Source organism: Berghia stephanieae, chromosome 7 (genome assembly GCF_034508935.2).
Source record: "Berghia stephanieae isolate SIO BIC M18660-M18661 chromosome 7, UCSD_Bste_1.3, whole genome shotgun sequence".
Taxonomy (NCBI): Eukaryota; Metazoa; Mollusca; class Gastropoda; order Nudibranchia; family Aeolidiidae; genus Berghia; species Berghia stephanieae.
In genome coordinates, this window is record NC_088366.1 from 52779693 (window position 1) to 52807476 (window position 27784).

The following is a 27784-nucleotide window of genomic DNA, read 5'->3' on the forward strand; positions in this document are numbered from 1 at the left end:
AGTAGAATGACCCCTTAGAGCATCTTGATGTTCTGGGCTGTACTTTTGATTTGGCGTCGTAGGAAAAAAATGTTCGCCATCAAAGTCTCCACAGATGGGTGAGCCAAAACGTCGTCAGCAATTACGATTCTCCCTCGTAGAGTCTTGGTCCTATCCAATTCTAACAACCAGAATTGAAAAAGGCTTGGTGTCATACATACATTATAGTAGGGGGAATTAGGCTAAAACCGTGCAAATTCGGGTTGAAAGCATGAAAATTTGCATACAGGTTGCTAAGACCCATAGAAAAAATATCTGATATAGAACCACTCTGGCAATCAATCATAACGTATCGGTTTAAGGCCTTAGATTTTACCTATTACAGCTATATTAAACAAGGGAAATAACTGCGGAAAAAGATATATTTTCTTCATATTCATTGTATTAGGGAAAATTAGGCTAAAACCGTGCACATTGGGGTTTTAATCCTGAAAATTGGCATATAGGTAGCTATGACCCGTATAAATAATACCTAATATAGAACCACTCTGGCAATTTATCATAACAGTGCGTGTTTCGCACTTTTATTTTTTCCTATATAGCATTACTTATCCGAGGAAATAACCACGACAATACAATGTGCGTTCTAAAACTTTAAATACACCGGTAACCACACACACACACCCCGCATCTACATAAGTCCGTGCAAGGCAAACCGGACCTTAAATACTTGCATCGGGTGCCGATAAATTCTCTCTTTCATGAACATTTGATGAGTTTTTGGGACACTTTTGACACAGTGGTTCATGTCGATCGACACATTTGTTGCTGGGTACTCTTCTATAAAAGATATAATGTTAGCAAAAGCTCGACTTCTTTTAAGAACTGTGGCATCATGATTATCATCAGCAGTGACATCTTTTAAAGCTAGTTTTTTTAAGTATCGTGCATAACAAATTTTATGGTATAGGGCGGTAGTGTGCCTCCTGAGCGACTAAATCTCCTCCGGCAATAAATGACAACATATCAGAATCTTTTATAGATAACGCTATTTCACGAATATTTTCTTCCATATCTGTTGTCATTATAGAATGGAGTACTCCCGATTCCATGTTTTTTTTTTTTTTTTAAACACGTTTGTTTATTACAGCCAATCTCTAATTTTGAACGTTGTCTCATTATTCTCGTTGGTTGCGAAATATATTCATTCGGTGACTCCTCCAAGTCAAATGACGAAGTTTGGAATTCTTGTAGGGCAATTCTTTTAGATTTCTTTAATTTTAATTCTAATCGCCTAATTTTGTTGGCCTTCAATTTTACACGACAATACTTATGCAACTTAGTATAATTTTGTTTTAAACTTTCAATAATCTCATTTAGAGGGACATTATAAACGGTCTGTGTTATCTTGTTGGCATTTCAAACACTTGTCCCAGTCTCTGGGAGCAGTTCTTTTTGCTATTGTATGTGTATCTGAAATCATGCAAACGCATTCCTTTATTAGGCATATGCAATATTCTTTCATAACTCTCTCTCTCTCTCTCTCTCTCTCTCTCTCTCTCTCTCTCTCTCTCTCTCTCTTTCTTTCGTTATTTCTGTTAAAGACACATCATCAGCAGGCAAAATGTGTGCAGCGCCTTACATAAGGACACAACAGTACAAATAGAACATTCTCCCATTGTCCCTTTGAGGTAAATAACGTAAAGTAAATAACTTGCCACAATACAGCATCATAGTGGTTGATGATGATGATAATGATGATAATTATAGCAATGTAAGTGGTATGCTGACTCTTTACTGTCATCAAGTTTGACTGAAATAGGTTTTAACTCACGTAAAATGATTATAGCAGTATATTTGGAAAGAAAAGGAAACAAGAGGAGGGGAGAAGAAGCACTGTCCTTTGTCAACACCGGTTATCTGCATTTATTGAGAAGTGTTCTGCTAGTCTGTTTTGTCTACCCCTCTGCTCGTCTTCCCGTCTGCCCGTCCGTTTTAGAGCAATTGATTATACTTATTAAATCAGATGCAGAAAAAAATCTCATATTATTATAGAATATTGCTCGCTAGACGCCCTTTAAAACAAGTGAAATTGAATAATATTTACGATTAAATAATTTGTATGGTTCGTGAATCGAAGTAAAGGGAAAGGAAAACATCCGCTTCGACGCTAAAAATAGTCACCAATGGGAATCCAAAGGATGACGTAAAATAACCTTTTGTCGGCTTGCCTCGAATGTTTACACAATAAAAATGAAAGAAATTATTGTCGTTCATTTCAAAATTTTCTAATCTTAAAAAGCTTGTATCTCAACTAATACTGATCTCTCAGAGTGGTTCTATATCATAAATTATAGGGTTTTTCATATTCTACAACATATGTAATTTTCATGCTTTCAATCTTGTTTGCACAATTCAAGGGTTTTTTGGACCTAATTCCCCCTACTATTATTATTTTGCACCCTAGCAGACGGGAAGTTTCTGGTATTCCCTTCAAAAATCTTGGTTTGGCGAATTTCTCAATAACAAACAAGGGCCACTTTTTTGTGCAATTCATGTTCGCACAAAACAGGACAGTAATAATTTTCTTAGCTCTCTTTCCGTCGTTAGCTTTCTAGAGAAAAAAAAAACACCAAAAACAAATCTTATGAATATTGTTGCAGTCCGATGGGCATCAACTGTCTTGTTGTCAGCTGTGTTGCTTTCTTTCTCGTTAGTAACTATTTTCCATACAAATTAGTTATCTACCATTATTCCACTTCTCATCTTGGAAAACCAATTGTTTCTTAGTAAAATGCATTCGTTGAATAATGCTTCGAACCCATGGTATAAAATCTTTATTCAAGTACTGCAGAATATTTTCGCTTAATATATTGCCTTGAATAAACTCTGAAAAGACAGCTGATTGGTGATTTAAAATAACCTTTTAGTACATACACACATTGAATAATAGAATTATCGGCAATAGATAAACATCAATGTTCAACGTTATGATCGTCAAATTGATTAGAAGGAGTACAGCTTTCTATTCTATGTAGATCTAAGTGTTAAAAAAACCTCAAGAAATCTCACTGACACATGATGACGTTTGGGATGACTCAAATAATCTATGTACACATTTGGTGATGTTTGAGATGACCTTGATAAACAACGTGCACATTTGATGACGTCTGGGATGACCGAAATAAACAATGTAGATGCTAGTTTGAATGATTATTTAGCCAGTTATCTGTCGCACTCTAGCAAGACAAGTAATTAAAATGTAGCCAGAAAACATGTCCTTCAAATATCGATCGATTTAAATGACCCTCATCCTGGCAAAAACTCTCAAACTTGTGACCTCGCGAGTTAACTTGTTAATTAAATAAATAATTCTCTCTCCCCCCCCCCTCTCTCTCTCTCTCTCTCTCTCTCTCTCTCTCTCTCTCTCTCTCTCTCTCTCTATCTATCTCTCTCTCTCTCACACACACACACACACACTCTCTCTCTCTTCTTTTTTTTACACACACAGATTAATCCCCCCCCCCCCCCTCACTAAATATCAGATGATCAGAGTTCCTCGTGGCCCATTTCAAAATCAAAGGCAGCCATATACACCCTTATGTAAACCAAAGCTCTGACTGCCTTGTAAACTCATTTTTTTTATTAAAAAAAAAAGGTCGACTACACTAAGAAAAAAGTAGCTTGTGAAAAAGTAAATAAAAGATATTTTAAAGAAAGCCCTATTCTAATGGTGGCCATCTTGGCCAAATTGGCCACGGTTATGGCCATCTGGCAGCCATGTAAGTAGCAATGTCAACTTCCCAAGCCGTTTCGAATGGTCAAGCCAAGCTATATTCATTGTCGCCACCGTCATACTCACGAGGGACGCCGTTCACTTGACGGGGCGAACACGGCCGTCTGAGATATTGTCCTTTTGTAGGTTAAAGATTGGGCTTAAATAGGATACTGTTTCTAGCAAAATTTTCAATCGCCTCTAATTTTTTTAAAATACTCGAGATATGATTATTCTGACAACTTCGTAAGCTTTCCTATGTCCCAGATTGTCGATTAAGTAAAAAAAGTGATTTAATGATTTTTTTAGAGATACTATCCTTTTGTTGGTTAGGGTTTTCTGCTGACAAATGCAATGGGGTGTACACGCTGCCCAGAGCCCTATCTGAGGTGTCGTAGCTCAACACAAATTCGTTATTAAAATTTGGTAAATGTAAAATCGGTCTAGGGACCAGCTGTAAGATGTGCAGGAGTACTTACGTTTTATCAAAACTTTCTCAGTTTAGAATAGATAAAACCCTCTGCACATTATCTTATAAAGCAGTAATTGAAATTGTCTTGCCATTTTGTTTAACAGCTTGGGGAGGCAATTGCTTAGCAGTGGAAAGGAACAAAATAAATTCATATATTAAAAAATCCATTGCACAGTATATAAATGGTGTTGAATATGTAGATCTTTTATATGAGATATGGTGTATTAGTAAAATAACTAAATTATTAAATGACCAGCAGCATCCACTGAGACCATTAGTGATTACGTCAGGAAGGAGTGGTCGCCTTTTCTTTATTTCAACAAAAACAGAGACACCGAGAATCTTTTTGCCGTCCAGTATTAGGCTTTTTTACAACAAGCAATAATCATTTTATAGATAGTATGCAGATGACGTCACTCAGGCCTTTGTTATGGTTTTTGCCATCCGCGTTTGTGAGTTGTTCTCACTAAACTGTATTAACCAGACTATATAAGTTCATGGTTACACAGAGTTTGTGTGTTGGTCCGTTATACTTCCGGATGGCAATGTTGTGAACTCCTTGGCCAAGCGCATTCTATCTTTATACTAATTGAAATATATATAATATCGAGGGGAGGGGGGCAGAGAGAAAGAAAGAAAGACGGAGAGAGAGAGAGAGAGAGAGAGAGAGAGAGAGAGAGAGACACAGAAAGTGGGAGAACGGGAGAGGGGTAATGCGTATCAAAGATATCTTTAATATAAAGGAAAGAGATAAAATAAAAGAACAAAACTAGGTTGATCTAACTGGTTAAGAGAGATGGGTAAATAGGTAAAAATAATATTCTAAAATGAAATCAAAATAAAGTAAACTAAGCTTTAGAATTCTCCTCGAATTAACTTTAATATCTTTGTTTGACATAAGGTTCACCAACCCATAAAACAATTTTGAGGCAAAAGGTCACATTTTGGCTTATATTTGGATTACAGAAAATAAATATGTGCCAATTCGTCTCAAACTGGTGTGACGTTCGAGCAATGAGATGAAGAGTAAATTTAAAGTTGTCATATCATTTTAGTTTTTAGTTCCTTTAACCTTCACATATTCTTTCTTCTTAATTAAACAAAATTATAATTTCAGAGGTGTCTACCAGGAGAGGATTGTGTACAGGATGGACATGGGGCCACTGGACGCTGTCGTAAGTATTTGAAATTTGATTTAATAAATGTCTGGAACAAACACATGCCCTTAGAGAGAGAACATAGCTTTTGCTCATGCGTCTCTCATCCGCGCTTCCGGTGAAGTGTCATAAAGCCATGCCGCTTTCAAGCACGGTCACCTGGGGTAAGCTTAGGCGTCCTTAAATGACGAAGCGCTTTAATTCGAAGTAGACATAACACAAAAATGTCCATATATATGAAATTTAATAATTGATTTACCTTTATTAGACATGATATCGGAACACCACTCGATTCTGCAGCGTTATTTGCCGTTACACGTCGTATTGGAGTTTGTTTAGGTTTGTTTTTGTTTTTCTATGTTTTTATTCAATTTCATTTTAATTTCATATAATATCATCATGGTAAAAAAATGAAATAAAAACATTCAATGTGAAAAGTATGGGGAATTTTGTCATTGCGGAGAATCTTGTTATGATTTAATCCAGTATTTTAAAGGCATCTGACAAAATCTCTCTGCAGAGATTATTGAACAATTCACTCTGTCCACGCAAAAGCCATTGGTTTTCTTGCATCAAGGAAAAGGATGGAACACAAAATACCAATTAAAAGACAAAGAAACTTGAGCTTTTATATAGGGAATGAGATCAGCGGAAGAGTAGCGTAAGATTGGATGTCACCGGCGGATAAGTTATTAGAGAAAGAACATTATTATTGTTTTGCGCATGCGACTCTCGTCCTCGCTTCCGGTAAAACCGCGCAGTTAGATAAATCGTTTATCAGCGATCTTTAAGTTTTATCGAACCGTGTGTTTAATTCTAAACATTTTTTTCTCTCACCCCAATAACATTATATTTTAAAGCTTGATAGTATTTTTTATTTTTAATTCTTTTTCATAATAAGTGAAATCTCCTTATCCAAAGGAAAGATATCCTCAGTTGAAAGTTATGTTTTTTAATTTTGTGGTCTATACGGTGCGAAAGTTTGGTTAGAGCATTTCGTTTTTACAACTTCTGCGGTAGTACCTTTCAACATCGCCCTTCGCCAACTCCTTATTGGCATTTTTGACGTATAATGGAAGATAAAAGACATATTAGAATTGTAATATTGGAAGAAGTAGTAGTAATAGAATAAGTACTAGTAATAGTAGTAGTAGTAGTAGTAGTAGTAGTAGTAGTAGTAGTAGTAGTAGTAGTAGTATAGTAATCGTAGTAGTAGTAGTAGTAGTAGTAGTAGTAGTAGTAGTAGTAGTAGTAGTAGTAGTAGTAGTAGTAGTAGTACGTAGTAGTAGTAGTAGTAGTAGTAGTAGTAGTAGTAGTAGTAGTAGTAGTAGTATAGTATGTAGTAGTATAGTAGTTAGTACCGTTCGAATTTTTTTTTTGTATTTCCTTCTCAAAGATTCGACCGCCGCTCTAACACCTGTCCCATTCCACCCCACCACCCCCCCCCCCCCCCCCCCCCCCCCCCCCACTCAGTGACTATTTCACCTCGCCCTCCACCCCCCCCCCCCTACTATTGACACTACTACTACTACTACTACTACTACTACTATACACTACTACTACTACTACTACTATACTACCACTACTTACTACTACTACTACTACTACTACTATATATACTACTACTACTACTACTACTACTATACTACTACTACTACTACTACTACTACTACTACTACTACTACTACTACTACTACTACTACTACTACTACTACTACCTACTATCTACTACTACTACTACTATACTATTATTATTATTATTATTATTATTATTTATTATTATTATTATTATTATTATTATTATTATTATTATTATTATATTATTATTATTATTATTATTATTATTATTTATTATTATTATTATTATTATTATTATTATTATTATTATTATTATTATTATTATTATTATTATTATTATTATTATTATTATTATTATTATTATTATTTATTATTATTATTATCATTATTATTATTACTACTACTATTACGACTACTTCTAGTACTTTTATTTTTTTGTTTTCCAAGTTAATTTGTGTATTGTTGTGCTGACGAAGGGTTTGTACCCGAAACGTCCATTGTCTGTATCGTTCCTAAACGAAGCCTCTCCATTTTCACTCTTTCGTTAGTATTTTCACAATCACAGGCAGCCCCTACCGTTTTCTATGGTAAACAACGCTGCAGAATCGAGTGTTGTTTCGCTATCATGACTAATAAAGGTAAATAAATCATTAACTTTCATTTATTATGGAAATTTTTGTGTTATGTCAACTTCGAATTCAAGCACACTTCGTCATTTCACGGACGCCTAAGCTTCCTCCAGATGACCTTACTTGAAAGGGGCTATATTATTATTATTATTATTATTATTATTATTATTATTATTATTATTATTATTATTATTATTATTATTATTATTATTATTATTATTATTATTATTATTATTATTATTATTATTATTTTATTATTTTTATTATTATTATTATTATTATTATTATTATTATTATTATTATTATATTATTATTATTATTATTATTATTATTATTATTATTATTATCATTATTATTATTATTACTACTACTATTACGACTACTTCTAGTACTTTTATTTTTTTGTTTTCCAAGTTAATTTGTGTATTGTTGTGCTGACGAAGGGTTTGTACCCGAAACGTCCATTGTCTGTATCGTTCCTAAACGAAGCCTCTCCATTTTCACTCTTTCGTTAGTATTTTCACAATCACAGGCAGCCCCTACCGTTTTCTACGGTAAACAACGCTGCAGAATCGAGTGTTGTTCCGCTATCATGACTAATAAAGGTAAATAAATCATTAACTTTCATTTATTATGGAAATTTTTGTGTTATGTCAACTTCGAATTCAAGCACACTTCGTCATTTCACGGACGCCTAAGCTTCCTCCAGATGACCTTACTTGAAAGGGGCATGAGACCCTTCACCGAAAGAGAGGACGAGAGAGACACATGCGGAAAACCATGTTGACGTTCTCTCTGTAAGGTGACGTCCAATCAAGGGACGCTACTCTTCCGCTAATCTCATTCCCTATAGGGCAATAACCTCTAAACGTGCTCAAAGCGCTTGTTAGGCGATATTACACATTTTTGCGGACAGAGACAACGCCGTTAACGACCAGGTACTCAATCTACACAGGAATAATAATAATAATAATAATAATAATAATAATAATAATAATAATAATAATAATAATAATAATAATAATAATATAATAATAATAATAATAATAATAATAATAATAATAATAAGGCGTTGCAGTCCTAATGGCGCTTGCCGTGAACTGTTTTTGTTCAAGTGGATCTAACGATTTCTATAGAGATGGTTCTCCATTTCTCTATGTCCTGTGCCAGTAGTTTTAGTTGAGAGAGGTCTTTGTTGGTATGGAGGTGTCTTGGAAGAGATGGTTCTTGATTTTGCTGGGTGCTGGCTGTTTGGTCGTGTTGTGATGAGTCTAGGTGTTGTCTGTAGTACTGTTGAAGATCTTGGTTTAGCGATGTTGGGAGTGAGGTGGGTGTTCTGCCAGCGTACTTTTTGCCACTCTGTGACAGGTATTCCTCCATGGCCGTTTGTGCAGGGATTGACTCGTCTCGCCTAAGAATATGTCCGAAAAGTTTCCATCTTTGCTATTTGATGGTGTCGCTGATTGGTCTCTTTTGGCAGCGTTCGTATAGGTCGTCATTTGATATTTTATCTGGCCAATATATTCCTAACATTGTTCTTAGATGTTTTCTGTGTAGTGCGTTTAATTTTTCTAAGTTTGATTTTGTAAGTCCCCATGTGCCGCAGTTGTAGAGGAGTATGGGCAGGACGAGTGCTTCGTAAAGTTGGATTTTTCTTTGATGACTGATGAAATCACGGAATACGGTGAGAGAATGTGAGTAAAGAGCATTTTCCAAGGACTCAACTACGCGCCGAGCGAGGCTCGAACCAAGGACCTTCCGATCCGAAAGCGAATGTCATACCACTAGACGATATAGCCGCAATAAAGTTGTGTACATTTGCAAACTCAAATTTTTGGTGTCACTTCTTAACCCTTTCCTTACCAACCATAGGAAAATCGTCACATTCTTTAGGATAAAACCAATAATTTCTCATTCTGATTTCAATTTACATCAAAAATGTTAATATCTTTTTTTTTTGTAATCGCTATCAAACCTTGAAACTGTTTGTAAAGTTGAATTTATAATCTTATGTTTTGAATGTAATTGCTGCTTTCCTGTTTGAGTAAGAAAAATATATTTTTGTGTTGGGTTTATTGGGAAAATTCTGAAAATAGCCGGTAAGGAGCAGAGGGTTAAGTTCGTGATTACCTTTTACTCAGGGCATTGAGATGGACATAATTATATATATTTGATAGAGAAATGAATGAGCTTTTCGTTGATGATAATAATTTCTTTTTTGTACCCAATACAATCGGGTTAAAACTAGTGTGAACTTACTTTTGTACTTTTGGCGATATAAAGGCACCTGGTCGGCACTTGGTACTTTAGTTTTGTTCCAAACAAAAATCTAGTTATGATTTTATTATATTTTGTAAATGTTTATCATTCCTTGCCGAAGACAAGTTGTGCATTGTTTGTTTTGGATTGTTGGTATTTATATGAAGTAGCCATTCAGAGCCACTAGGTCCATAGAGCCGGAGATAATCCCGGTTTCTGTAGTGTTGAGAAGACAATAGAAATTTCTTGCTACTCCTTGGATAGTCTATCGCAAAGTACTTTCTGCCAGATCTAACAGACCCAGCTACCCAATCAATGCTAGGTGGACAGGGGAGGGGGGGGGTAGTCAGAAAACGATCTAAACTATATATATGAGCCTTTATACAGTTGGATCTTTATGACATTTTGAACTACAAAAACTTTTTTCGTCTTATGAAAGCTTCACATTCAGCCAGTTTTACCATCGGAGCGGTAACTTTTGCTTACAATCGGGTGTAAAAAAAAGTTAAAAGTAAAAAGTGGCCAATGATTTATCCAAGTCAAAATTATAATTTTATTATAAAATATGCAGAAAACGGACAAGCAACAATCTTGGCAAAAACTATCAAAACTGGGACCTTGCGAAGTCCATCTAAGTCCCAGGTTTGAGTAGTTTTTACCAAGACGGGGGCCCATTTAAGTCGATCGACATTTGAGATTTCTGGCCATATAATAAAATACGATTGGCAGTTATGTGGTTAATGAGTGTCTTTGGTGGTGATGTTCTCGTTACTATTTATAGATAGTTCGAAGATGACGTCACTCAGGTCTTTGTTATTGTTTTTTGCCATCCGTGTTTATGAGTAATGCTCACTGAACTATATTAACCCGACTTTAAACGTTCATGGATACACACAGTTTTGTGTGTTGGTCCGTTGTACTTCCGGATGGCAATGTTATGAGCTTCTTAGCCAAGCGCATACTATCTATAGGGTGTTAACCTTGGTAAAATCAACGATTTTGGCGCTGTAGGAGGTTGGCAACATTGTGATTCATATAAATATAATGAATGATAATTATCAATTTCTTATCACAGAAAGCAAACTTTGCAAGGATGGGTGGATTCGTTACGGCAGAGGATTTAAATGCATCAAGGCTTTTTATATTTACATGAACCACAAAGCCGCGGTGGCTCATTGTCAGAACGAGGGTGGGACATTGGTGCAGATTCAAGACTCACACACACAGGCTGTCATTAAAAGTGAGTATCTGTTTTGGGGGGTTTTCTGTCTTTGTCTTGGAATGGGATTACTTTGTTTTGTCCTGGCCCTTGCGGGGTCCTTGGCTTAGAGGGAAACAGTGTTTAAAATAGTGTTAGTTTTATGAGTTGGTTTTTTCTTTCGTAGTAAACTATCTTTCTGAAAGTACTGTTATGTATTTTACTTTGAACATATGATTTGTAATTGTAAATATTTGAGTCTGCTCATCTAGTGGGATATTCTGCTTTTGTCTAGATGAGACTTTTAGCTGATCTCAAACTATGCACACGGATGGTGTGCTCTTGGAATCTACATCTGTTCCCTATTTGAACCATTCCCCTTTGTCTTACTATTTCTCGTGTCCTTTCAATTGTAAATCTAGAATTGTTTTGACCATCCAACTTTATTGGGGGTTTTTTTTTGGGGGGGGGGGGGGGGGGGCGTTTCTGGCGCTGAAATACTCTAGATGTGTCGCAAAACCCTTAAAAAGTTGAGAGTAAAAACTGGCCAATGATCTATCCAAATCATATTTTTGATATTATAGAATTTACAGAAAAACAGAGAAATATTAATGTACGATGATGCAAGTCACCAGCCATGTTTTGTTATGATACAGGATGTTCAAAAAGTCTTTCCCTGATTTCAATGACTGTATATTTTAAAACCATTATAGACATCTGCACCTTTGTTTTCACCATCTTGTAGGCTTTGATACCAGTAAGAGGAGACACTGGGTTAGCTGCGAATCGGCTTCGGTCGAGGAGCTGCCTAAAGGCAAGTGCGTTACATCGGTGGGGTCTAACTTCCTGTCCAATATGTCCACGCTGTGGGCAAGAACCCGAGACGGCAGAGCATCTAGTCGAAAGGTGTGTTGTGACGATGCTACCAGGCGGGTTTGCGACGGTGCACGAATGCGGACAGGACTTTGCTGATTGGGTCAATCGTCATAACATAATAGTGTGAAGCATAAGAGGCTGCTACCATCTTGTAAAGGGCAGTCATACATTGACCTATTGGTCGTTAACCTTCATTATATCACCAACGTTATTAAGGGGTGGTTTCAGTTTTTTCTAAATAACAAATAATCACCTATATTGGGCGGTTTTAATCAATCTGTATCGTCATGATAGGTTCAAAAACAACGTTTTTGGTGAGAACTATAAATTATCTATGCTGATACCCGTTTTGTAACATAATTTGGGGGTCTGGCATAAAAAATATAACAATCTTGTGGCAAACCTTCCACAAAAACTAATACAAGAATGACCTCCCTCTAATCAACATTGTAGAATTTTGTGTCACCATAGAGAGATTTTATAGCTTTTACCTATGGAATTTTTATTAGAACATTACAAAGTTGAGAATCAAAGTGTTATGACAAAATGTATGTTAAAAACTTATAATTTGGACTATAATTCAAAATACACATGCCTTATCAAAATAATATTTCTATGGTGACATGCTGCATTATCTCTGTGATAACTGTGGATATTTTCAGACAATTTCATTGAATAGATTCTGAGAAACGTTTGACACAGTATCCCATACCCTTGAAAAAAATGACATATTGAGAAAATAGTAAAATTGCTTTCCTTTTTTTCACACTTTATTTACTACATGTACCATTTTTGACTGTGTTTTTCGTGCCTTTATAGTCTATTTTAAGAAGTTGGACTTCAATAATATTATTTCTAAGATAATAAAATATTCTTTTCCACCAAGATCTCAAAATCTATTTCTTGAAAGATTTCCTAATAATTAGACCCAAACCTCCCCTTAAAATGAACATGAACGGAAAAGACCTCATTTTTCTCATATATATGTATATATTATATATATATATATATATATATATATATATATAATATATATATATATATATATATATATATATTATAATCCTCACCTCACTTTGGTTATTTCCTCCTACAACGTTGTAACACCATCCGTTGGTATTTTAATGGATTCTTCAGGGAGGTATTCAGAAGAAAAAACATACTTGAGCTTATATATAAGGCAATATACACTAATCGTGCTCAAAGCGCTATACAAAGGGTCCCTGACCAACAGCAACATTTAACATATAGGATGAGACATGACGCCTGTTAGGCGATATTACGATTTTTTCGGACAGAGGGACAACAATGTTAACGGCCAGGTACTCATTTTACACATGAGTACGGTGAGAGAATGAGTAATAAGCCTTTTCCAAGGAATCAACTATGCACCAAGCGAGGTTCAAACCCGGGACCTTCCGATCCAAAAGCAAGTGTCACGCCAAAAGACCACATAGCCGCACAAAAAACAACAGAAACAACGTTTTAGGAGGAAATTACTAATACTAAGCGAGGTGAGGAAAACAAATAATTCGCTCCAAGATAACGTCGAGCATTCTACGCGATTCCAGCCAATTCTTTTCTTTTATATATATATATATATATATATATATATATATATATATTTTTATATATATATATATATAATATATATATTATATATATTTTATACATATATGTATATATATATATATATATATATATATATATATATATATATATATGTATGTATGTATGTATGTATTTCTCTGTGTTCCAGATGAGGTACTCTCAACCGGTCAGGTCGGTTTCTGGATTGGATTAACAGATACCATTAATGAGGGAGAATTCATTTGGCAGGATGGACAGAGTGTGGTAGGTAACAATACAATTATCTCTATGTCAATGTATCGTTCAGTGACAAGGTCAACATTTTGCAGGTTGGATTATAGTTTACTCAAACCTAATACCTTGCAAACAATATTATATTTCATGACAGAGTAACATATATATTGGTACACACAGAAATGTATATACCAATATATATATATATATATATATATATATATATATATATGTGTGTGTGTGTGTGTGTGTGTGTGTGTGTGTGTGTATAAAGACACTTAGAATATTGATTTTACCAACCATCACCATATAACGGAACCTACTTACCAACCTAGCAATATGTTACACAGTGTAATCTTCCCTAATCCCAACTCCCCAATCAAATTATACTTATGTTGTTGAACGTGCTATTTCATTTTTCCGAAGGACTCTTCATTTTTATACATACTGCAAAATGTTAGACAGTAAAAGATTTAACCAAAGAACCATCCAGGTTGCATAATCATCCATGAAAGCATTAATTTTATTGAATTTGGACAGCACTTAGGGTATACTTTTTACTGTTTAGAACAACTTCAAGCATATGTGGTTTCAGATGGTTTTCATAAGGTTGAATAAAAACATGATGATATTATGAATAACCGCTTTTATGCTGACGATACACAAATGTATAAAATGGATACTCCTGAAAATCATTCCCTTAAAATAAAAATAATCCAACTTTTTTATAGCGCAATATCCACAAAACGTGCTCAAATCCCCGTACAAAGGGTCCATGACCAACAGCAACACGTGACAAGTAGAACCAGACACGAACGAGACATTTTTACATCCAAAAATGTTGAAAATTTTGTTTAATGTAAAATACTGAATAGATTTAAATAAACTTAAACAAACAAACAAACAAACAAAAAAGTAATGTTTTGTGGGGCAAATATTATATAGTCTTTTTCCGCTGATGAATTTAAATGTTAATGGTAAATGTTTAGAAGCGGGCAAAACAAGTAGAAATTTAGGACTGCTTGTCGACAGGGATTTAGGCATGAATTCAAATGTTGACAAGCTATTCAAAAGATTAAAAGTTCGAATAAATATTGAGAAAACTGCTATTGTACTAATCCATCTACCAAGGATGTAACTTAAAAGCTAATAACAAGATTACAAAATAGCAGTTCTCTTTCGCATGGCATAACTTGAGATTAGTAGGGGGGATTAGGCTAAAACCGTGCAAATTCGGGTTGAAAGCATAAAAATTTGCATAAAGGTTGCTAAGACCCATAGAAAAAAGGGGGGAGAGGGAGTGACCGGGAGAGAGGAAGAGAGAGAGAGGGAGAGAGAGAGGGAGAGAGTGAGAGAGAGAGACGGAGACAGAGAGAGAGAGAATTTTACTCATTACTGTACTGACCTAACACCCTCCCTCCCACACACACACACACACACACACACACACACACACACACACACCGCATCTATACAAGTCCGTGCAAGGCAAACCGGACCTTAAACACTTGCATTGGGTGCCGATACATTCTCTCTTACATGAACATTTGATGAGTTTTTTGGGACACTTTTGAAAATTCTGGAAATAAGCTCCACAGTGGTTCATGTCGATCGTCACATTTGTTGCAGGGTTCTCTTCTATAAAAGATAAAATGTTAGCAAAAGCTTGACTGCTTTCAAGAACTGTGACATCATGATTATCATCAGCAGTGACATCTTTTAAAGCTTATTTTTTTAAGTATCGTGCATGACAAATTTTATGGTATAGGGCGGTAGTGTGCCTCCTGAGCGACTAAATCTAATCCGGCAATAAATGACGACATATCAGAATCTTTTATAGATAACGCTATTTCACGAATATTTTCTTCCATATCTGTTGTCATTACAGAATGGAGTACTCCCGATTCCATGTCTTTACAAAAAAGCACGGTTGTTTAATATAGCCAATCTCTAATTTTGAGCGTTGTCTCATTGTTCTCGTGGGTTGCAAAATATATTCATTCGGTGACTCCTCCAAGTCAAATGACGAAGTTTGGAATTCTTGTAGGGCAATTCTTTTAGATTTCTTTAATACTATTCGCCTAATTTTGTTGGCATTAAATTTTACACGACAATACTTATGCCACTTAGCATCATTTTGTTTTAAGCTGTCAATAATCTCATTTCTTTCTGATGAATTAAGAAAATAGATACATTCAACTTGTTTTCATCACAAACCAAAGAATTGAATTGTGTTAAATCTTCAAAAAGAGTTTCATAGCTTTGCCCTTTGTCATACCTCCTCGACTTAGAGGGACATTATAAACGGTCTGTGTTATCTTGTTGGTATATCAAACACTTGTCCCAGTCTCTGGGAGCAGTTCTTTTTGCTACTGTATGTGTATCTGAAATCATGCAAACGCATTCCTTTATTAGGCATATGCAATATTCTTTCATTACTCTCTCTCTCTCTCTCTCCTCTCTCTCTCTCTCTCTCTCTCTCTCCTCTCTCTCTCTCTCTTTCTTTCGTTCTTTCTGTTAAAGACCCATCATCAGCAGGCAAAATGTGTGCAGTGCCTTACATAAGGACACAACAGTACAAATAGAACATTCTCCCATTGTCCCTTTGAGGTAAATAACGTAAAGTAAATAACTTGCCACAATACAGCATCATAGTGGTTGATGATGATGATAATGATGATAATTATAGCAATGTAAGTGGTATGCTGACTCTTTACTGTCATCAAGTTTGACCGAAATAGGTTTTAAATCACGTAAAATGGTTATAGCAGTATTTTTGGAAAGAAAAGAAAACAGGAGGACGGGAGAAGGAGCACTGTCCTTTGTCAACACCGGTTATTCGGCATTTATTGAGCTGTGTTCTGCTAGTCTATTTTTTCTACCCCTTTGCTCGTCTTCCCGTCTGCCCGGCCTATTTTAGAGCAATTGATTATACTTATTAAATCAGATGCAGAAAAAATCTCATATTATAGAATATTGCTCGCTCGACGTGAAATTGAATAATATTTACGATTAAATAATTTGTTTGGTTTGTGAATCGAAAGTAAAGGGAAAGGAAAACATCCGCTTCGACGCTGAAAATAGTCACCAATGGGAATCCAAAGGATGACGTAAAATAACATTTGGTCGGCTTGCCTCGAATGTTTACACAATAAAAATGAAAGAAATTATTGTCGTCCATTTCAACATTTCCTCATTTTAAAAACCTTGTATCTCAACTAATACTGATCTCTCAAAGTCGTTCTATATCATAAAGTATAGGGTTTTTCATATTCTACAACATATGTAATTTTCATACTTTCAACCCTGTTTGCACAATTCAAGGGTTTTGGGACCTAATTCCCCCTACTAGATAACATTTTTTAGACTTCAAGCATTTCTAAATAGTGCTTCCAAACTAGTTATAAAGCAAAACAGATTTGATCATCCATTACCCGTTCTGTTTGAATTGCATTGCTTAAAACTTAAAATTGGCGTGTACTTATTTTTCAGCTGTGACAACCCACTTTGTTATGGGCTCTTTGGTGCAATAAAAATACTTCGGTGTGTAGTTGCCTAACAGGCAAGACGTGTTTTTGTTGTTGTGACATTTCTCTTCAATTTTTACCGATTTCAAGGATTTACACGTCTTATTTCAATTCAATTTTTATTCAAGGATTTTTGTACAACACGTAAGATACCATTGTGATATTGCTTTAATTATATTTTATACGGTTTTGACATCATTTTTATCGAAATTGTTTCGGACTATTTTACAATGTTTCACCAAGACCCCGCCATTTTTACTCGTTCTCACAACCAATTTTTACTGTCGGCTGTCGTTGGACTTTTATTCACCCTGCGCTTTTATTGTTTACAAATTGAAAACACACATTCCGACCTCAAACGTGAACACCATTACAATCAACAAAAGATTGTCTGTAAACGTGGTGGTCGACGTAAACAACATGTAATTGAAACAACAGTCCCGCGACGTCCAGTGAACTGTCATCGTTCAACTCGACCACCACAGACGTTAACAAAAATATTGACAAATGACACAAGACCAAGTCATGGAAATCATAACATTTGTATTGGCCATATTAACGCACAGTCATCGAGAAACAAGACATTCGATATAATCGATGTCATAGATCAACACGATATCGATATTCTATATATAACTGAATCATGGTTGCGTCAGTTCGGTGATGAACCTATAATGAAAGAAATGACACCTCCCGGCTACAAGATGGAATCGTTCCCAAGAAATGGACGATCAGGAGGGGGGATCGCCATCATATACAAACACGCTCTTTCGTCTAAAATACAAAACAGGCCAATTTCGTTCAAAAGTTTCGAGTGTGTCCAAACCACATTGACCTACCCTCAAATTTCATTTTTAATCACTTGTATCTACAGACCACCCCCAAGCAAAAAGAACAAACTGAGACAGAATGATTTTGCTGACGAATTTTTAGATTTTGTATCAAAAGACACATCAAATAAGCGAAAGATTTATATCGGCGATTTTAATATTCAGTTTGATGTTGATCAGAATAGTCTCGTTAAAATTATAAAAAATATGCTGAATGAACATGGCCTCACTCAGTTAGTGACCTCTCCAACTCAAAGATTGGGGCACATCTTGGACTGGTTCATCATTGACACACCCTCGCTTGTTGAATCAATTAAAAATATCAAAAAAGAAATTTCAGACCACAATCTGATTCTGGCAACTCTCAAATGCATCAAAGAGAAAGCAAAGAAAGTCAAGATAGTGTCTAGGGATACCAAAAAAATAGACATTAGTTCCTTCAAAAACAATCTGTCAGAGGAACTAGGAAGAATGGATATACCATCAGCACAGAAAACAGACGAGGTACTGCGCAACGTCATCGACAGGCATGCGCCAAACACAACTAGAATAATAAATTCCAGGAAACCGTCTCCGTGGTTTAACCAGAGTGAAAAAACTGCCAAAAGGGAAAAAAGGAATGCAGAGGCATCGTGGAGAAAATCGGGCCTTGAGATTGACCGGCTGATATATATAGCAAAAAAGCATAAGTATAAAACCACCTGCAAAAGAGCAAAAAGAAACTATTATAACACAAAACTGTCATCAGTGAGGGACACTAAGGAATTTTTCTCTGTTTCAAAGGAACTTTTAGGGGAAGAAAAGGGCATGTGTCTACCCACTAATATCCCGGTAGAAAAGCAGCCGGATGCATTTTCAGATTTCTTTTCGGGAAAAATATCGAAAATTCGGAACAATTTGGACCTCGTGCAAAATGAAGATATAAATTTCCACCCTTTTTCGGGTTCACAGGGATTCTCTTGTTTTAAAGAAACAACTGAAGAAGAAATTTCTAAAATAATTTTTTCATCTTCCTCGAAGTCATGTGATTTAGATCCTTTACCAACTAATATTTTGAAATTATGTCTTCCTGAATTGTTACCTTGCATAACTTATATTATAAATCAGTCACTTATCTCAGGACAAGTCCCAGATATCTATAAACATGCAATTGTAAAGCCTCTCATAAAAAAGCAAAATCTCAATGTAAATGACCTTAGTAACTACCGTCCCGTCTCAAATCTGCCATTTCTTTCTAAAATCCTTGAAAAAGTTGTACTCAGACGTCTTTCACAACATCTCCATGAAAACAATCTATGGGAAAAATTTCAGTCAGCTTATCGTTCTTACCACAGCACAGAAACTGCTCTGTGCTGTGTTGCGAGTGATTTGCTTGATGTTTTAGATAAAGGTTCTGTTTCTCTTCTGACATTGTTAGACCTTTCGGCGGCGTTTGATACTATTGATCACGGTATTCTCATTAAACGACTTAATATAACCTTTGGCTTGTCTGGGACTGTCTTGCAGTGGTTTGAATCTTATTTAGATGGCAGAAAGCAACAGGTTATGATTTTAGATAAACTTTCTCGTCAACATACATTGTCTTTTGGTGTTCCTCAAGGCTCTGTTTTGGGTCCAATTCTTTTTGTTTTGTATACTTCTCCATTATCTAATGTCATCACTGGTCATGGGCTGCGCTATCATCTCTATGCAGATGATACGCAACTTTATGCTACTGATAAAACTAAAAATCTCAAAAATATTGTGAAACGTGTGGAAGAATGTGTGACGGATGTGAAAGAGTGGATGGATGCAAACAAGTTGAAAATGAATGAGTCAAAAACAGAAGTGATGATTGTGGGAAATAGAGGGCAGTTGAAGGTGAATGATGGTCTTGAGGTGTTGATTGGGGGTGAAAAGATCAAAGTTTCAAAGACTGTGAAAAATTTGGGTGTCTATTTTGATTCAGAAATGAAAATGTCAGCTCACATTTCTGCTCTCTGTAAATCTTTATACTTTCAATTGAAGAAAATCAGTTCGATCCGTCAGTATATTGCAATTGGAACATGTAAAACATTGGTTGTTTCCCTCATTTTTTCGAAACTAGACTATTGTAACTCGCTGCTTGTCAACTTGCCTCAGGCTTCTATTAAACAATTGCAACTACTGCAAAACAGTACAGCAAGATTAGTTTTTGGCAAAAAAAAATTTGATCATGCAACCCCTTTGTTGGCCTCTCTCCACTGGTTGCCCATTGAAAAGCGCACATATTACAAAGCAGCGTGTCTTGTTTATAAGTGTTTGGCTGGTATAGCACCGGCATATCTCACAGATCACGTGGTCATGTGTAAATTTGAAAATTACACTTTAAGATCATGTAATGACCAAACGAAAATTTCGGAAAAAAGATCAAGAACAAAATTTGGTGATAGATCGTTTGCTTGTTTCGGCCCCAAGATTTGGAATGAACTACCACGTGGTCTGAGGGAGTGCAAGTCTTTACCTACTTTTAAAAAGAATCTCAAGACACATTTTTACTGTATTTGTTTTTCTTGACTCTATATGAATCCTTGATTTGGCTATGAATTGTTATTGTTGTTATTATTTTATTTTTTTATTTTTTCACTTAAAATTGATATTTATATTGTAAAGTGCCCAGAGCTTGTGTTTTACACGAGAATGAGCGCTATATAAATGTGTATTATTATTATTATTATTATTATTATAAAAATACTCTCAAACCAATGCCATATATGGTCTGAGGTTCAAAACCAATATAAAATAAGGGGATTACCCGGTATGGCTGGTCCACTGAGATTATCTTTCTGCGTTGTCTGACATTGCATAAAAGAATTACATAGATATTTGTAATAATGAATCTATACCAAAAGCCATGGCAAAAATTGCTGTCATATTAGTCATCTACAATTTGATTATCAATACGACGGTCACAACACAAATAATATGATTAACGGCAAATTGCCTAAAATAACCAGCCTGATTCACATCATCTTGTCTCTCAGATATCCTACAACAACTGGGACAAGGGCGAGCCCAACGATCTCTTACCAGCAAAAGGAGGTGAAGATTGTGGGGTTGTGAATCCAGGGGGGGACTGGAATGACATATTGTGTACACGCAGCGCGTACTTTATTTGTCAAATTCGAGGTGAGTTTAATTCCGATGGGCTGGAGATTATCTTTTTTCTTTTTTCATTTTGTTTTTAATACTGGCACTAGTATAAATCACCTTCCGTCTCAAAACGATACAAATTGGGCTCCAAAATGTGAATTTTAAAATATAATCTTTTGAAATACTAATTTTGGAGTTGTTGCAATGTTAGAACTTGCATTTATTCTCTATGACAGCGTATAGAGAAAGACATCACAGTTCATGGTCAGATCTAATATAAACGTTGCTGCTTAAAACTAGATAAAAAATAACAAAGTGAAATTGAATGCAGGCTTCAATTTAATAAACGAAAGCAGATAATTTGGACGTTTCGGGTTTCCCCTCTTTCAGAACAGGACGAATGAAACACCACATACGAATGAGATAATATGTGATAAAAGCGTTGTTAAGGTGAAACCATATTATCTCATTCGTCTGTAGCGTTTCTTTCCTCCTGTTTTGTTAATAAAGGGGAAACCCAAAACGTCCAGATTATCTGTGTTCTTTTAATAAATAGGAGCGAACAGTCAATTTCACTTTGTTATTTATTTACATGTTCATGTCTATAAATTCAATTTCCGTGTCCTAGTTCATTCCAACATTAAATTTGTGTTGAGACGGTGGTAGTTAATCTAGTTCTATGTCGCCATCAACTTTACAAAGCTGAGAAATCTTTCAGATATTATTTGAAGACCGGTTTTCCAAAAACAAGTGAGATAAATTACAAACTTTATTTTAAGTATCAGTTGGCACAAGAATTTCCCTAGATTTGTATGGATTTGAAGATTAAATAAGATAAAAAAATAAACCGGAAGAGCATGAGAAATCTTCGGGGAAATTATTCGTCAATTTCTCTAAATGGGAAAAACGGAGTTAGGGCGTTTTGAAAGCCCACTCTTCAAATTTGAGTTAAAGGCTTTCGCAGGAGAATTGGATAACTTCCAAAATGTTATTCTCGGAGACGTCCTTACCATAGCGTTGATTGACCGGACAGTTTTGAGGAAGGATGTTCCAAATTTTGAAAGGGATCTGTCACTGAAGGTTTTAAATGCCTTTTAAGGATCTGACAACATTGCCTGAGACATAATTCGTGCTTGAAGTTTTCGCCGGTTCTCTCTGGCCACAGTGCAGTGCTAAATTAGTAATTAGGGCTCAGTGTCTTGTTTTTAAAAAAACCCAACGAGATGCTAATATCAAGGCTCTATCCGGGGTCATTTTGGAAATAAATGGAATGTCTTATCAATTCCGCCCTTATCATACGGTTCTATGCGTCGTGCTAAAGAAATAGAGGAAAGCACTGTAAAGAGTAATTAGAATGATGAATCCCTGGAAGTGAGCTGCGATACGATTTTCATTCTTATTAATTAATAAATTAGTTTATTTATTTATTTATGATACAGTACAACCCATATGTTGCAGGTCCGGATGTAACAGGGACCCAGTTACAACAGAGTTTTTATAATCCCCGTTTTTCCTCCCTCTTTGTCTTTCGTAAAATGTATTGTCCATATTAGTGATTAGTGACAGATCGGTTACAACAGGGGCGCGAAAACCCACCCAATATCTCCAGATACAAAGCTTTAGCCTGCAATACTCTCGGTAAGCCTAGAGATAAAGGCAACGGAGAGCTGGCGAGGCCTAGTTTGTGAGTACTCTCTCTCTCTCTTTCTCTCTTTCTCTCTCTCTCTCTCTATCTCCCTCTCTCTGTCTTTCTCTCTCTCTACCCCCTCCCCCTCTCTCTCATATACACATACACACACACTCTCTCTCTGTTTCTCTCTCTCTCTCTCTCTCTCTCTCTCTCTCTCTCTGTGTGTGTGTGTGTGTGTGTGTGTGTGTGTGTGTGTGTGTGTGTAATACAAATGCACAACATTAATTTTAGTATAAGATGGGTCTAGCACAAAACACACACACACACACACACACACACACACACATATATATATACATATACAAACAAAACGATCAGTTTGAACTTGTACGTCTATATATAATATATATATATATATATATATATATATATATATAAATATATATATATATATATATATATATATATATAGGGGAGAGAGAGAGAGAGGACAGAGAGAGAAAGAGAGAGAGAGAGAGTACTCACAAACGTCTATATATATATATATATATATATATATATATATATTATATATATATATAGAGAGAGAGAGAGAGAGAGAGAGAGAGAGAGAATTTCGTCCAATTGGGTTCTTTCCCTTGAAATTTGGCTATAATAGGCATTTTAGGCTGGTCCCACTATTACTGTTCTACTGGGGTTCCATTGTACGTATTCAATCCATGCCAATTCCATTCATTCAAACAGATAATGATGCACCTTGTAGAGATGGCTGGGAATGGTACAATAATGCTAAGAAATGCATTAAAACTTTCCACACGAAAAAGAATATGACAGATGCCCAAAACATTTGTAATAAGGAGAATGGACGCTTGTTAGAGATTCCCGACTCTCCAACTCAAAGTTTTGTTAAAAGTAAGTTTGTTTACAGTTATATAGGACTTTCAGGCCTTATTACCTGACCGGGGTTGCTTCCAATATCGCAACTCTATAACTCCACTGGTGACAAACTAAGATGGACGCACAAATTTCAGTCGAATGGAAATATGAAGCAATGAAAACAATGAAAACTCGTCGTTTTTTTTTTTTTGTGTGCCTTTATGGATATTGTTGTGTTCTTATATCATTAATTGATAAGACGTATTATTCCAAGAATTAACAAAGCAAATTGTTACAGTAAAGAACATTTATTAAACAACATAACATACGATACATGTGTACAAGATGACGGTCGGATACACAATGACTCCTAACAATGTAGTCAATAGCAGATGCTAGTTGTGAACGATACTACATTAGATAGACGATACAAGTTACGATACTTGAATACAATAGTTTTCATTCACAACAGATATCAATTTGTTTCTTACTTAGGACAATTAAAATTAATTCAAAGTGAATACATGGATACCTGGATACCTCTGTATAGAGATTTTAGACTTGGTGTAGTCTCCTTCGCTCCTCCACATCTATTAATGATTGGACCAATTCTTAATACTGTACTTGTTTCCTAGGATGTTACGTATCTCCAACTCTGCTTTGAATTTATTTAAATATTTTGCTGATACTGTGGTTTCTTGCAGTTTATTCCAGTTATTAACAATTCTACCTGAAAAAAGTTCCTTCTTTCAATTGTCTTTAACGTTATTTTTCCAGTTTCTTGCTTTTTCCTCGTGCCTGAATATGTATTTGTTTGGTTTAATAAATTCTACCTCTACCCTGTTTATTCCTTTACTATTTTATGTTTGGATCATATCTCCTCTTCTTCTCCTGTAATCTAAGGTCGAGAGATTTAATTCTTTAAGTCTCTCACAGTAGGTTTTGTCTTTCAGGTGTGTGATAAGTTTGTTGTTCTCCTTTGCACTCTTTCCAAACAGTCTTTGTCTCCCTAAAACTTCGTATACCATATGCAGTTGGCATATTCCAGCTTTGATCTATCCATAGTCTTGTAGATGGTGTTTTGGTTTCAGATTCTTGAAATTTCTTTTCACTATTCCGAGTGTTCTACCAGCCTTAGATTGAACATCTTGTATTTGCTTCTTGAAGTTTAGCTTCCTGTCAATAAATACTCCTAGATCTTTTTCCCCATTGGATTTCTGCAGGGGGTTTTCTTTCATTATATAGTTTGCTTCTCTGTTGTTTTTTCCTAGGTGAAGAACTGCACATTTGTCTAAATTGAACTCCATCTGCCATGTTTCGGACCATTCTTCAAGCCTTTTTCAAATCTTGTTGCAAGGTGTTTCTTTCCTCTTCTGTATTAGTTACTCCGTAGAGCTTTGTATCATCGGCAAAGATTTTACATTTAGATGATAGATTGCCTGTTATAAATCAGGAAGAGAACTGGTCCCAGTACACTTCTTTGTGGAACTCCACTTGTTACCAGTCTCTCCGCTGATGCTGTTCCATTCACTACCACTTTTTGTCTTCTATCCTTGAAGAATCCCGGACCTATTTGACTATCTGATAATTAATGTGATACTGTTCCAATTTCCTGATTAGGCGCCAGTGTGGAAATTTGTCAAATGCCTTTCAGAAGTCGAGGTATATGACATCTAAATTGTTGCCTATTTCCAGGTCTCTCGTCCAGTCATCCATTGTTTCAAGTAGGTTTGTTACCGTAGACCTCCCCGCCATGAAACCATGTTGTTCTTTGCTGAATAGTTTGTTCTTGGTCATATGATCAACTACTTCTTCTCTAATCAGCTGTTCCATGAGCTTGCAGACGACAGATGTCAGACTCACAGGTCGGTTGTTTTCTGCTTTTTATCTGTCTCCCTTCTTGAATAGACCAGGTGCCATCTTCTTTCCTCGTGTCACAGGTTCTCTGACTTGTCTTCATTTTACTGTTTACATCACCCCAGAATGCCTTAGGGTTTTCTTTCGTTTCCTCTGCTATCTTGCTCTCATACGTTTGGTGCACTTGTCGGACTATTTTAGTAGTTGCGTTTCTAACTCTTTTGAATTTGTCCCAATCCTCTTCCGTTTTGCTTCTAGAGTATCTTCTATCTGCTGCCTTCTTCTTCCGTAATGCCTCTCTCACTTCCTGCGTCATCCAAGGCTGCTTTCTACTCCCAACCCGTTCCCTCAGCTTTCCGGGAAATTTCTCTCAAAGCATTGGTTGAGCACTGGTAAATCTACTCCAGTTGTTTCCTACTGTGTCCTCGATTTGTATTTCCGCCCATTTGATGTGCCCCAGTTCCTCTCTCATACTCTCTAAGATCAGCCTTCCTATATCTGAGTGTCAGTTTTTCGTCCACAGTCTCTGATGTCGCCCTCAGCTTTAGGAGTATGGTCGCATGACCATCTACTCATGTCTATTGTTTTAATTGTAAGTGGTGGACACATGTGTAATCTCTCTCCCCACCCCCTATAGAACTTGAGCTTGAGCTTTGAGCTTTTGAGCTTTTTTATGTAGCGGAATATCAACAAAACGTGCTCAAAGCGCTTTACAAAGGGTCCCTGACCAACAGCAACACGTAACATAAAGAGCGAGACATGTCGCCTGTCAGGCGATAATACATTTTTTTTCCTGTTAAGGGCCAGGTACTCATTTTACACATGAATACGATGAGAGAATGTGAGTAAAGAATATTTTGCAAGGACTCAACTATGGGCCGAGCGAGGCTCGAGCCCATGACCTTCTGATCCAAAAGCAAGTGTCGAGCATAGGACCACATAGGTGCACTTCTCAACAACCTGTTCAGAAATGTTTTATTCAATAAATCGATCGTTTCCAATTAATTCCATCCATTCTCCAGAGATGCTAGACGATAACCGAGATTACTGGATCGGTTTGTCAGACTTAGAGAAAGAAGGTCAATTCAAGTGGTTTAGTGGTGAGCAGCTGGTAAGTTTATTAACCAGTAGAATTCTGTCCAATCAAAACATGGAAAATAAATGTGATACACATTCACACTTGCTTGGGCAAACATAAATGATTGTTTATAAACCATAACGTGAATGAAATCGACCTCTCTCTGATCATTGTTATTGTTTTCATACAACCAAAAGGGCGACTTGTTATCACACAATTTTCTCGATCGTATTATAAACGTTAAAGTTTACACATAGTTTTCTATGTTCGTTCTTTTGATCAAGCGGTTGAACAGTGGGTATTTTATTTAAATTCATACCACCGTTAATAAATCCTGTGCAGTTTGCTATTGCTATTTTTACCAATCACTGCCGTTGTTTGCATGATGTCGACTGTCCGAGAGGCGTGGCTATCTAGGTTTCTATTGACGTCGAGTGAGTGGAATCGTTGATTTTAGTCAATCGCAAGTCGACCTTCATTGGGAAGATACGTCACATTTGTGACTTTCAGTTGAAATCTGAGTATCTGGACACATGTTCTTTTAAAAAATATGGATGACGCTCAAATTTTTTGCCCGAACAGCCCATGTTAAGTTATTTTTCCAACGAGCATAAAACTATGGCAAATCTAAAAAAAATATAAAGCTATTTTTTGGCAGATTGAAAAAAGAGTAACATGCAAACTTTTCTTTTGATTAAGGGCAAATTTATCAGGTAAGACGATTATTTATAAAATCTGCTAGGGCATTGTGATTAGTCATAATTTGATGTTTTAAGGGGGCAGCGTGGCTCAGTGGTACGTCTTTGCTTCGTACCCGAAAGGCACCGAGTTCGATCACCCGCTGCTGCGCTGTGCTAGTCACCTCGCCCGATTTCAATTTGCGGCTCTGCACTGCGGCTGAGTCCTGGATTATTCCAGTCTTCCCTTGGAATAGATCCAAAAGACAAATATCCCCTATGGGATAAAAATAGGCAATTTTTATTTATTATTTTATGTTGGAAATCGCCAAATGGCCACCTTGTTGCCAGATTCATTTGCGTGTACCTACAGACTATTGCCGTACCGATTTTGAACTTAGATGACTCAAAAGATTCTTCTCGCTCTGTGTCAAATTCCACAATATAGTAG

General features: G+C 36.0%; 1 protein-coding gene across 2 annotated transcripts in view; it reads left to right on the forward strand.

Annotated features, from left to right (window-relative positions):
• LOC144977477 (macrophage mannose receptor 1-like) overlaps nucleotides 1-27784 on the forward strand; it is an 80298-nt gene that overhangs the window by 9546 nt on the left and 42968 nt on the right. For both annotated transcript variants that reach the window (XM_078922729.1, XM_078922730.1), the window contains exons 3-8: nucleotides 5344-5401; nucleotides 10925-11089; nucleotides 13683-13777; nucleotides 21107-21251; nucleotides 23590-23757; nucleotides 26601-26689. In XM_078922729.1, coding sequence (XP_078778855.1) covers nucleotides 5344-5401; nucleotides 10925-11089; nucleotides 13683-13777; nucleotides 21107-21251; nucleotides 23590-23757; nucleotides 26601-26689 — 720 coding nt within the window. The remainder of the gene's footprint in view (nucleotides 1-5343; nucleotides 5402-10924; nucleotides 11090-13682; nucleotides 13778-21106; nucleotides 21252-23589; nucleotides 23758-26600; nucleotides 26690-27784) is intronic.